At 38.3% G+C, this 12,698-nt stretch overlaps 1 protein-coding gene across 1 annotated transcript; it reads right to left on the bottom strand.

The window, feature by feature from the left end:
• Positions 1-3,649: 3,649 nt before the first annotated feature.
• Positions 3,650-12,194, bottom strand: FBXO5 (F-box protein 5). The gene is made up of 5 exons (XM_037157644.2): positions 11,562-12,194; positions 7,408-8,113; positions 6,608-6,698; positions 5,383-5,565; positions 3,650-4,383 (listed from the first exon to the last, which is right to left on the bottom strand). The coding sequence occupies exons 1-5, from the start codon at positions 11,662-11,664 to the stop codon at positions 4,132-4,134; spliced, it is 1,335 nt and encodes a 444-aa protein (XP_037013539.2). The 5' UTR covers positions 11,665-12,194; the 3' UTR covers positions 3,650-4,131.
• Between the last annotated feature and the right edge of the window lie 504 nt (positions 12,195-12,698).

Below are 12,698 nucleotides of genomic sequence, written 5' to 3'. Positions count from 1 at the left end.
GAGAAAAAGGTGAGGGGATTAAGGGGAACAAACCTCATACACAGAGGACAGTGTGATTAGCAGAGGAAGAGTGGCAGGGGCAGGTAGAAAAGGGGAAATGAATGGTGACAAGAAGACTTGACTTGGATGGTGAACACACGATGCCATGTACAGATGATGTATTGTGAACAGAATTGTATGCTTAAACCTATATAATTTTATTAACCAATGTCACCCCAATAAATTCAATGAAAATTGAAAAACACCAAAGTAAACAATTTTTAAAAATAAGGTAAATAATAGGGGAATCTATGAGATCAAAACATTATCTGAAAAGATGAATCTAAGTATAAAACTCTCATTAGACTGATTAGTAAAATAATGAGAATTTACCATTAAAATTTACCATTTACCATTACCAGGAATGAGATGTCATCAGTACAGATTCTACAAATATTAAAAAGATAACGCTATGAACTATTTATTCCAATAAATTCAGTACATTAGAACGGAAAAATTCTTTTAAAATCTAAACTACTAAAGATCACCCAAGAAAAAGATAACCTGAATAGTCCTATATTTATTGAAAAAAATATTTAACACCCCTCTCCCATCCCCAAGACACAACCCCAAATTCAGATGGCTTCCTTATATAATTCTAGCAAACATTAAAAAAGAAAATAATACTAATTCTACATAAACATCCAGAAAATTGAAAAGGGGAGGCAATGTCCCAAAGACACTGTAGAAAAATGAGATTCATCCCTCATGAATATAAATACAAAAATTTTTAATAAGTAGCAAATTCTTGCAACAATAGATAAAAAAGATAATACATCATGACTAAGTAGAATTAACCAAAGAACACACAGTTCCTTTAACATTTGGAAATCAAGCAGTGAAATTCATCACATTAAAAAACCTCAGGAATAACTACATAATCACATAGATAGAGGGAAAAAATGACAAAATTCAACATCCGTGTCCGATTAAAAAAAAAAAAAAACTTTCCAGAAACTGGGAATAGAAACTTCAATTTGACAAAGGAGATCTATATAAAACCCATGACTAACATTCTGAATGCTTTTCTCTTAACATTAGGAACAAGGCAAGGATGTCTCCTTTCAACATTTCTATTGAAAATTATATTGAAAGTTTTAGCCTGTGTTACACGGCAAGAGGAAAAAAAAGCATATATATAGACTGTGATATAAGAAATAAAACTCTATTTTCAGAAGACAAGATCGTCTACATAGAAAATCTAATAGACTTAATAATAAATGATTCAGCAAGGTTGTAGGATATAAGATCAGTCAGTTGTATTTAGATATACTGACAAAAATTATTAAAAATTGAAATTAACACTGCCATTTATAGTAAGATTAAAATATACAATATTTAGGGATAAATCTAACACAAGACATGCAAGACATGTACAATTAAAAAATAAGTCATTCCTAAGACAAATTTTTAAAAATGTAAATAAATGAAAGGTTTGTAGGGTGTTAAAACTCAATGGTGTTGTCTATTGTCTCTTAACCTAACCCAGTAGATTCATCCATTGCAATCTTTATCAAGATCCCATTAAGTTTTTCATAAAAATTAACAAGCTTATTGTAGAAATGCAAAGGACCTTGGATATAATTTTTTAAAGAAAACAAATAAAGGACTGTCACTACCTGATATTAAGACTTATTATAGAACTAGTTATCACAGCAGTGTGGATTTGGAGTTCCGGAAACAGAGAGATTGAATTAGAGTCCTGAAATAGTCCCCCATATTTATGTAACACTGAGTTTCAACCAAGATGCAAGGGCATTTCTGTAGAGAAAGAATACTCTCGTCAACAAACGGTTCTGAAACAAGTGTTTACTCATTTACAAATACACACTTATTAGAATGGCTAAAATTAAAAACTAGCCCAAGTGTTGAAGAGAATGTGAGTAAATCTAACTCCCATACACACTGCTGAGACTGTAAAATGGTATAGCCACTTTGGAAAACATTTTGGTATGTCTAAAGAAGTTAAACACTCATTTACCATAAAATCCAATCACTCCATTACTAATTATTTACCTAAGAGAAATAAAAACATATCACTTACAAAAACATATGTTTAGTCTTTTTATTTTACATGATTTTATGAAAGATAACTTTGAAAAAATTTATTTTATTAATGTTCAAATAGTTTTCCTACCACCACTTTCCCTTCCCCACCCATCCCCACTTCCCACCCTCAATCCTACCTCCCTTTGGCTTTTGTCCATGGGTCCTTTGTATTTGTTCACTGATGAATTTTTATTTTTATTCATTATTTTTATTTTTTATTGTTTTCTATTTTTACTATTTTTTAATAATTTTTTTATTGTTCAAGTAGTTTTCTGCCTTTTCCCCCACTGACAAACTTTTTAATAGATTTTATTTACCTTACAGAGTGGGGAGGGAACGGGAGAGAAACATCAGCGTGTGAGACATAGATCAGTTGCCTCTTCCACAACCCCAGCTGGGGGCGGGGGGGGACCAGCCACAAACCAGGAACCTGCAGACTGGGAACTGAACTGGTGGCCTTTTGGTTCACAGGCCAGTACTCAATCCACTGAGCCACACCAGCCAGGGCAAGTCTCTTTATTTCTAATAGCAAAAAACTGGGGGTAGAAAACTGAATGTCCATCAACAGGTAAATATATAAACAAACTGGTATGTCCAACTTAGTAAGAAACGAAATAAAGGACAGGCCCACACAAAATGGGGCAATGTTCAGTGAAAGTAGTCAAAGATCATACCATTATGATCCCATTTATATACTTTTCTAGAAGAAGCAAACTAATCTGCAGTGACAGAAAGATCAGGGATTGCCTGGGGAGCTGACGGGGATTATAAGGCGGTAGGAAAAAATTGAGGGATCATGGTCATGTTCGTTATCCTAATTGTGGTGATGGCTTCACGCCAATTTTACTTCAGTAAAGCTTACTGTTAATTTTATTGGTTTTACTTAAGTAGGTAAGATACACCCATGAATTCATTTGAGATGTGTTCCTTAGGCTTCTGCCGATTGAAGGTCAAAGCCCTTAAGCTGGAGTAGCTACGGAGGATCTGAAGTGCATGCCTTAAATCTTTAGGCCTTATCTGAATTCAAACTCTTATAATTGGCTATTTAACCTATACAGTTTAACCGGCATAGCAGCAGTATTTCTCCAAACGTGTTTTAGGGACTTTTTGTATTGAGTCATCCTCAGATGCTTATTTGAAGACCCCGCTCCACACCTAAGACACCGTGAGTGAAAACCAGTCAGTCATACAGGCATCCGCCGAGCTGCGTGCAGCCCTGATGGCCATGAAGGCGGCCCAACACAACATATTGTAAATATATTTAAAACCGTTTTTTGCTCATCAGTTTTCATTAGTGTTTGTGTATTTAATGTGTTGCCCAGAGAGCCACAAGGTTGGACACCCCTGGTAGAGCCTGGGAATCAACTCAGCTATCTCAAGAATTAAGATGTTCATTAAAATGAAAGTTCACATTATTTATGAAACTTGTGATAATTTTATTCATAACAGTAACAAAATTTATTTACATGTATATACAAGTCATATTAATTATCTTTGCATAAAAATATAAATATTTATACATATGTACAAAGATAGTAAAACATACAAAATTTTCAAACAAGAAAAACAGACAGGATTTCACAAAGAACACTTGAAGATACACACACATTGATAAAGAGGTTAAAGATGACAGAACATTTAAATTAGACCCCATGAGTCAATATTTTCAATAGATATCAGTTTAAGTCAAATAAAATGTATCAAATGCTAACAGATGGTAAACAAAATTTAGACTTAAGACTGGGTAAAATTTTCTTTTAACATAAAATTGAATCAATTTTATTTTACCTCAATCAAGTATCAGATGACTAGTTTTCCTTTTTCTTAAAATATTTAAATTTTCTAATTTATACTGAGAACTTTTCCACATTAAGTTATAAAATACTTTAAGAGGTTGTGCATCCTCTACCTCGTAGGGTGGAAAAATCCCATGTGTTACATTATACATAAAACTGAAAATCACCATACATTTATTCTTATGTTTTTAAATTAAAACCTAACATTTTCTGACTAACCTTCATGATCAGTTAGAACAGATTTTAATCACAATCGTCGTAAATTTGCCTTGCTTTTCTTAGTACCAGGGAGAGGACCCATTTTATAACTGGCTTTTAGAGACTTGCCATTCAAACAGTCTTTGGTGACATGATAATCACACAGACACCTTGTACAATAATCAAACCCACAGCCTTCTCGTTTGCAGATTGCCCGTTGTAAATAGCAGTCATATTTTGCAGGTGAATTACAGCGAATACAGGCTTTGAGGCTTTCATTCTTTTTCAAAGTCTTAGCAACCTAGTAAAAAAAATATTCCATAAACAAATTTTAGTAAAGACAGAATGTAACATAGGAAAAACTAGATAGCATCTCCATACCCTCCCCAATCCATGTATAAAGCACCAATGTCACACATGAGAGAATTCCTGCCTTTAAGGAGCTTACTGTTCAATGGGTAAGAGATTATATAATTTAACAGCTGGTCCAATAGCCATTTCCTAATGCTACTTTTAAATGTTTTTACTGCATGAATGCTGCTCATGCACCAAGGCCTAACCTGCATGGTGACCTTTTCTGTGAAGTCGTCCTGGTACTACTCAGGAGTGGGCTGCTCTTTCACCTCTGGTTTTATGCTCAAAGCACCATTTTTGAGTGAATATACATTATATGACTCATCATAATAAAGAGAAAACTAAATTTTATTACATATAATTTGTGTTTACTGACCAACATATGAGGCAGTCAACATTTTATTTCAAAACACGCACTTTTAACTACAGTTTTTTAATTAAGCTTGCAAAATCATCCACATGGGAGTAGAACTCTAGTAATACACACTACCCAATGATCTGAAGATTTAGTAGGAGGCCTTAAATTTCTGAAAGTTGGCCTCTTTCTATTTGGCTCTCTTCCTCAGATATCAAAGATAGCAACTGGAGAATGTAATACTGAACAGTTTTATAAAAAATTTTTAAATCAAGGTTTTTCCTTATTTTCTTAGTGTTTCCAAATTAGATCTCAACATCACTAAATTGTCGTAAAACTTGTCAAGTGGTATCTATTATTTTCAACATAGAAAGACACATCTCTATACTATTCCAATTTATCAGTTGAGTTATAGTTTCTTAACTCCCTACAGTTTTGAGACTAGAGCGAAGGTGACAGAAGATAAGGTCTCCATTAATAGCTCTAATTATAGTATAATTAAATTGAAGTTCTCCACTTCTTACTCTAAATCTTTTTTAACAAAAAACGGCCCATGTGTCTAATTTATCGATATCGATAAACAAACCTTACCTCAGAAAATTCACTATGCCGACTGTAAGTAGAACCTTTGTGATCAGCCGGACTGGGTAACTTGCCTCCCGCATAGTTTCTGGAGGGCATCTGGGCTGCCGATTTTTGAACAGAAGCCAGTGCAGTTCTGAACCTAACATATTCTCTGGTTGAAGCATGTGATGAAAACTTAATGTTCTTTTCCTAAATAAGAAAATATCTTAATAGGACTTCGATTTATATACAAATGCTTAAACACAGCCACACGGAACTATTCACCTAGACATTTAAAGCCTAATAACTGTTATTGACAGAAATTACAAACCAGAAATTGTGACCATTTGACATTCTTAGCCAATATTGTATTTAAAACATGATTTATAAAGTATTGCTAGGACAAAGATATTCTTCCCACCACCAGTAGATGGCAATAGTCATGATTAAGTGTCACCAGAGTCATGACTAGATTCAAAACTACCTTTTAGGTTAGAAAAATTCCCATTAACACCAGCTTATTGATAAAGAAGTTAAATTGGAGAATTAAAGCAATACTAATCTAGAATAACACAGCTAGTAAGTAATAGCATCAAAATTTGGACCTATGCCTGCCAACTCCCAGTTCTGAAATTTTAATTATATGTTGATCTTGAAGTATTTTTGAAAGTAAATTAATTCCCTTATATAGTAAGAATCTTCAGTATGTAAATAATTTACTGTCCATCTGGTAAATGAAAAAATGCACACAAAATGGCAACCCAGATTATCTAAATGATCAATTCACACTGAGAACTGAGTAATTTTTCCTTTTTTTTTTTACACTTGGACATTCCGTTTCTAGGAATAAATGATTGAGGTGAGAGTCCTTTCCCTTAGGAATTTGAAGAGTTCTGATAAAAGACTGAAATTTTTTTTTAAGATTTTATTTTCTTAGATAGAGGGGAATGGAGGGAAAAAGAGAGGGAGAGAAATATCAACATGTGGTTGCCTTTCATGCACCCCCAACTGGGGACCTGATCTGCAACCCAGGCATGTGCCCCAACTGGGAATTGAACCAGCAACTCTTTGGTTCACAGGCTGGTACGCAATACACTGAGCCACACTAGGCAGGACAAAGGTTTCAAATGCTTTTTGAATGTAAAGGATTTCCAGATTACCTGTAATCTTTTCTATTTCCCCCTTCTATTTCCAATGGCAGAGAGCACTAGCTACTATTTTTAAAATGAAAACATCGAATGCAAAGACTTACTGTAACTCTTTGTATTGCTTTATTGCACAACTGCAATGACCCCTTATCATCTTCTAGAATCTTCTTCCAAGTTGTACTCACTTTAGACACACTGGAAAAGTAAATAATCATGAAGACAAAATTAAAGCAACAGAGTAAGACTTATACATTACAGAAACATTAACAGTGCAAAAAAGAAATTTCTATGCTTCTCAAACTTGAATTTACATTAGCATTACCCAGGGCACTTAAAATTTAAAAAATGCCTCATGTCTAGTCATTTGGGTTTAATTGGTCCAAAATGGGGGCCAGAGTTCTCTATATTTTTTAAAGCTCCCCATGAAGTAATTCTAAGTGCATCCAGGCTTATAATCCCTAATTTGTACTTCATTTTTTCCACAAATACCTGCAAACATCAAGTAAGTAGTCATCAATGTAAATATGCCACCACGTTAGCTATCGGGTAAAAGTTGTACACAAATTTCAAAGTACTCTAGAACACACCACTATCAGGAAAAATCAACTTGTGATGTTCAAGCTGGCTGACAATAAAAACCAACTTACCTGTTTTGCTTTAGCTATGTTTTATAAAGACCACTGGAAATATTGCAAAAATATGAAAATTGAAATAACTGGATTACATGCTACTTTAAAAATTCTTTCATTTTACAGGTAGCACACAAGTAGTAAAGGACTAGCAATCAGGCAAATCATTTGTTATGTTAATGAAACAATTTAAGACTACCCTACACTTTAGCATGAACTGGTGGTACTGAATCATTAGTATATTATATTAATACACTCAAAGCTACAATACTTACTTGATTAAGTCCATATCGCTTAGTTGTGTTAAAATATTTGCTAAGAGATGTCTGAGTCCCCTTCGAAAGAGTTCACTGAGAATATCTACAAATTCTAGGCCCATTTTTCTGCCAATTATATTCTGTAGTGTAAAACCTACGTTATACTCCTTCAGCTTCTCCCAATCTATTTTAGGACTTCGTTTGGCATTCTTTTTTAATGTTGAACAAACCACTTTTGCAAAATGAAGAGCAGGCAGCAAGTTTTTGTTGGGATATTGGTCTGGACTTTGAGTCTGTAGCAGACAAGATTGTGGACTATCATTAAAATTTTCTTCCAGGGAAAGGTTAGCCTCTTCATGTTCAAGGCCACTTTTTTTGGAAAATGAAGAATAGCCACTATCTTCATAAAGTTCATTGGTTTCTAGTTCTTCTATTTCATTTGAACTATTAAGTGTTGGTTGCACATGTTGATTTTCCTTGTTATGCAAGGGCTTACTCTCAGTTTCAAGTTCAACAATCCTTGGGTTCACAATCGGTGATCCAATATCTGATAACCTTTCATAGTCTTTAATGCAGTCTTTAGAAGAACCTTCCAAACATCCAGAAATGTAGGAGCCTAACTTTCCACTATCATCAGGTTTTACCAGTTTAAGTCCAGAATAAGCATGGCTATAGTTAAAATCACACTTCATTTTGACAGAAAGAGAACTTTCTTCTTTGCAACCTACAAAAACAACATCAACATTTACTTAACAGCAAAATGTCAACATATCCTTATTTCTTAAATTGGGATATAAGATTTAATTATTTTAATCTCTCAGCACTATGTATTGCTTAAGTAGCTATGAAATTATCCATTTATTGAGACTTGACAATGAGGAAATATTACTTTATATATCTTATTCTTAAGAAGGTACTTCAAAAGAGACTGCTTTTTAAACTGCACAACTACATTTGACTCTTAAAGAGCCTAGTGACTGAGTAAAAAGTTGTAAAAAAGGGACTATTTCATAAATAGCTCGGCTTGTGGAACAAATAATGAAATGGGAGTGGGGTCTCAACTCAGACATAACCTTATAGTAATCAAATAGCTGTAAGAATCAATGTTTATACCCCGATATTGAAATGACATAGTAATCAGCTTTAACTCTGGCATAACTCAAAACAGCCAGACTTGTTTAGGCTTGTATCATCACCCCAAAGCCTTAGAAATCAGTTAAAATACGTTTAAAGCAGATATTCTCAATCTCTACACTATTAATATTTGGACAAGATACAGTATATACATACTGTATACATATATATAAAATACACATATTGTATACATACATATACGTATGTACTTACAAAACTAATTTGAGTGTTCAGAAATTAGAAATATGAATTAGACCAATGAGGGGGAGTGTAGTGCTGCCACTTAGTTCATTCATCCAATGCCTACTTAGTAACATGATGTGGAGAGAGAAATTAATTAGGAATCTCTTGGAGGTGACATTCTGAGATCTGAAAGCATTGTGGAAATCTAGGAGAGTTCCAGACAGAGGTAAATACTGGAAGCAAGGACAAGTGTTGAGTATTCAAGGAAGAGAAAGTTCTGTAGGGCTGGAACTTACTGAGCTAGGTGATTGAAAAGGAAGGTTGGAGAGGCAGAATGGTTTATAGGATTTTTAGGGTGGGATGGATTTTATTCATTGTATAATAAAGAGCCTTTGAAGGGTTCTAAGTAGAGACATTTGGCATACATTAAAAAATAATCATGTTGCCCTGGCTGGTATAGCTCAGTGGATTGAGCGCAGGCCTGCGAACCACACGATAGAGGTTCGATTCCCAGTCAGGGCATATGCCTGGGTTGCAGGCCAGTTCCCAGCAGGGGACTCTCGAGAAGCAACCACACATTGATGTTTCTCTCCTTCCCTTCCTCTCTAAAGATAAAAAAAAAAAAAAAAATCATGTCAGCTGTAGAAAATGGATTGTAGGAAGGTAGAAGTGGAAGCAGAGAGACTAGTTAGAAACATGTATCACAAGATTCCAGAGTTGGGTACTTCAGACTTGATAACCATAGCGTGGAAATAAAAGATAACTGAACAGATGTGCCATCTATTTAGGAGGGTTAAGTCAAAAGTCAACAGTTTGCTGATTAACTGGATGTGGATGATGAAGGAAAGTGGAGTAAAAAATACTCTGGGGTTTAACTTTTGAGTATCTAAGCTATAAAGTGTCATTTGCCAAGTTGGAGAAAACTGAGGAAGTTAACTCTTTCCTCATCTATAAAATGGAGGTGAGAAAATAACACTGGATATTCCTTGTCACATATGGTCTGATTAACAGAATCTACAGTGTATTTATCACAGTATTTATAAGCCAAATGCCTTCATATTCCTTATTTGTGTAAGACAAACATTTTAAAAATAGCAAAATACACTACAGATGTATGCATTTCATATTATATACTTTTCCTAGGAATGAGATCCAATTTCAAATGAAAATCCCAGCTGGGCCTTACTAGCTTTTGTGACCTAGAACTTTCAATTAGTCTTTCATTTTCAATTTCTCTAAAATGGATGTTAATATCTACCTCGTGAAGGTGGTAGTTTCAACATACCGCATTTTTACATTTCTCATTTACAATCCAATCATGAAAAAGACACCATTAGCTAACTGTGTAAAAGGTAACCTATTTAACTTTTCATTATAGATCTGACATTCCTTATTAATTAAACAGACTACAGTACTTAAGAAATCTTTACAGCTATTCCAGTGTTAAATAATTAAGTTCTACAATCTCCAATACCTTTAAGATAACCACCATGTGCCCAACATTAGGTGTGGCTATTCCTTTAAAAATTTAAGAGCCACAAGGCTTGCCGCCATAAACTGCTTATCAGCCACAATCCCTAAGAGAAATTTCAAAAATACTGAAATGCAATAAAATTTTCAATTTCATTTTCTCAAAATTATAAACAAAAATTCAAGAGGACTGCATATATTTTCTTGAGGAGCAAGGTGGAAAGGGGCACCTGGAATCCAACAATCAAAAAACCTCTTCTAAAAGCCATCAAGCTTCAGAATTTTACAGACATATGATCTGGGATCTTTTAGAAAACAGATATAACCTGTAAAAAGTAAGTATTTTTCTCTCGATTCTTCCAGACTCCCTTCCCAAAGAAATGGGCACCTTCCAGAGATTAGTTAAGTATACAACATCAAAATGATGATTTTTAAATTTTGGTAATTTCTTAGTTAAAATAAATGCATTTACAGTATATTTCCTTTAGAGACAGCAACAAAAAGGATAAAAATAAGTGTTTATTTAAGTGACTTTCATTCCATCCAAGTTTGGGATAAAAACAAAAACCAAAAAACTAGAGCTCCAGGAGCACTGGTTAAAATAACCCATTCTTCAATTCTCACAAAACCAGCTAAATATATCTAAACTCATGGTTTTGTAGTAAAACTATTTCCCCCTCTCCCCCTTTGATTCCAGGCCTTGAGACTGAGTTACTGGATAAGGAGAAGAAAATGAGAAATTGAATGTTTCTGTTTGGAAGTCCCAACAGAGCCTGGTCCGATGAGGGGGGTCCCCGCATTTGGCGGGAGTGGGTGGGGGGGAGACCCTGGAAATGCGGAGGGGTCGGCAGGGTGGCCCTGGAGGGCGCGGGCCCGGCGCAGGAGGCGGGAGATAGCCGCAAGCCGGATCTCCCGCGCCCGCCAGCAAGGCTGAGGTGGCGAAACGGCGGGGCGACGGACTTGGGATCTGCGGGTGCGGCTCTGATACTGCAAAGGGGGGCAGCGACTGGGGTCAGGCACCTGGCCAGGCCCCGGGAGTCGCCCTGCAGAGCCCGAGCCCCCGATGGGGGCGGGGGAGGGGAGGGGGCATTTGGCGCCCATTCAAGCCGGGTGGGCAGGTAGAGCTTCCCAGCGCAGTCAGCAGGGCGCCCTGGGAGGCCTCCACCCGCAACGCCCTCGGAGCTGGCGTCCAGGGTCGGCGTGGCAGGCAGGACCCGGACCCACCATCCCGCCTCAGCACATCTGGCTTCCCATGCCCGAACCGCAGCCGTCCGCCCGGGCCCAGCGTGAGGCCGCGCGCCTGGACTCGGGTCGCAGGTCGCCCAGCCCGCAGCGTGCACCCCTCCTGGAACCCGTAAGCCTCTCGTGCCCCTCCTTTCACTCACTGTCTGAGGGACGAGGACGCCTGGGAGCTGTCACGTCGCTGCCGCTGCAGCGGCAGGAGCTGCTGGGGGAAGGTGGGGAGCAGCTGCAGGCACGCCGGCTCATGCCAGTGTAAGACGCGTCCTCAGGTGAGCGACTAGCAACATCAGTGGAGGAACAAGCCTCCGGCCTCACACAGCTCTATCTTCCAAAAGGCGCCAGCTGGTACTTTTAAGATCTTTGAATTTGGTGCCCAAATCTGCAGGGCCCAATGGGGCAAGTCGTTGGCTGGCGCGCTCCAATGGGAAGGCGGTGGGAGGGGAGGCCCTCACGGAAGCCCAATGGAAGGCTGTGGAGGCGGGGCCAGCCGAGAGGCCGACCCGCCCCCTTCCTTCCTAGCTCTGCGGATCCGGAAGGATGCTGTGGACCGGGCTGGGCCGGAGGCGGGGCCTCGGAGCGCGGGGAGGCCGAGGCCTAGCCCCACGTGGAGGGAGCCTACCACGCATGCGTCCAGACGCCAAGTTGCCATCGACTGTGGGGACAGATCTCCTGCAAGTCCTGATTTCATCTTGAAGGCAGCTCCGTCTTCTCGTTGAAGATCACCGATAGGTACGCAGGGTAGTCGACTTTCTCCGATCATCTCAAGAACTGGAGATCGGTGAGCTGCGACTCCGGTCGTCTGTGAATGCAGCCTTTCCGGTAGACGAACCCTCCCCCCAGCGCCACTCAGCCCGCCTCTCTGGGATTTAGGCGCGCTCTTCTCGATCCCCTAGTTTCACCCCTTTTCCGGCCCGGTGTTTATGCGCAGGCGCTTTTGGCGGGCGGTAGCCTCAAAGTTGGCGGGTTGGCGCTTGCGCTCTGGGGTCCCCCGCGATTCTCTAAGGGGGAAGGGTCACCCACGCTCCAGGCGCGGTTACCTGATCCCGCCGTAGCGGTGGCGCGAGACTTGGAGCGGGGACCTCCTGGGTCCTTCCGGCGGGTGGGAGGATGGGACGGACAAACACTTCATTCTTGTAAGTGTATTTTACTTTCAACCACAGTTCTCTTGCCACCATTACATTGTACGGGCCTTAACCTAATTAAATTTTTATCTGTTCTCCCGGTGTTTGAGTTTGTTTCTTTCCTACAAGGGCCAAGCTCAAAAGACGGTAACCCTGCTC

Source organism: Artibeus jamaicensis, unplaced genomic scaffold (genome assembly GCF_021234435.1).
Source record: "Artibeus jamaicensis isolate MK-2021 breed Jamaican fruit bat unplaced genomic scaffold, CSHL_Jam_final contig_497, whole genome shotgun sequence".
Lineage (NCBI taxonomy): Eukaryota > Metazoa > Chordata > Mammalia > Chiroptera > Phyllostomidae > Artibeus > Artibeus jamaicensis.
The sequence above is the reverse complement of the archived record's forward strand: the minus strand, read 5'-3'. Positions and strand labels throughout refer to the sequence as shown.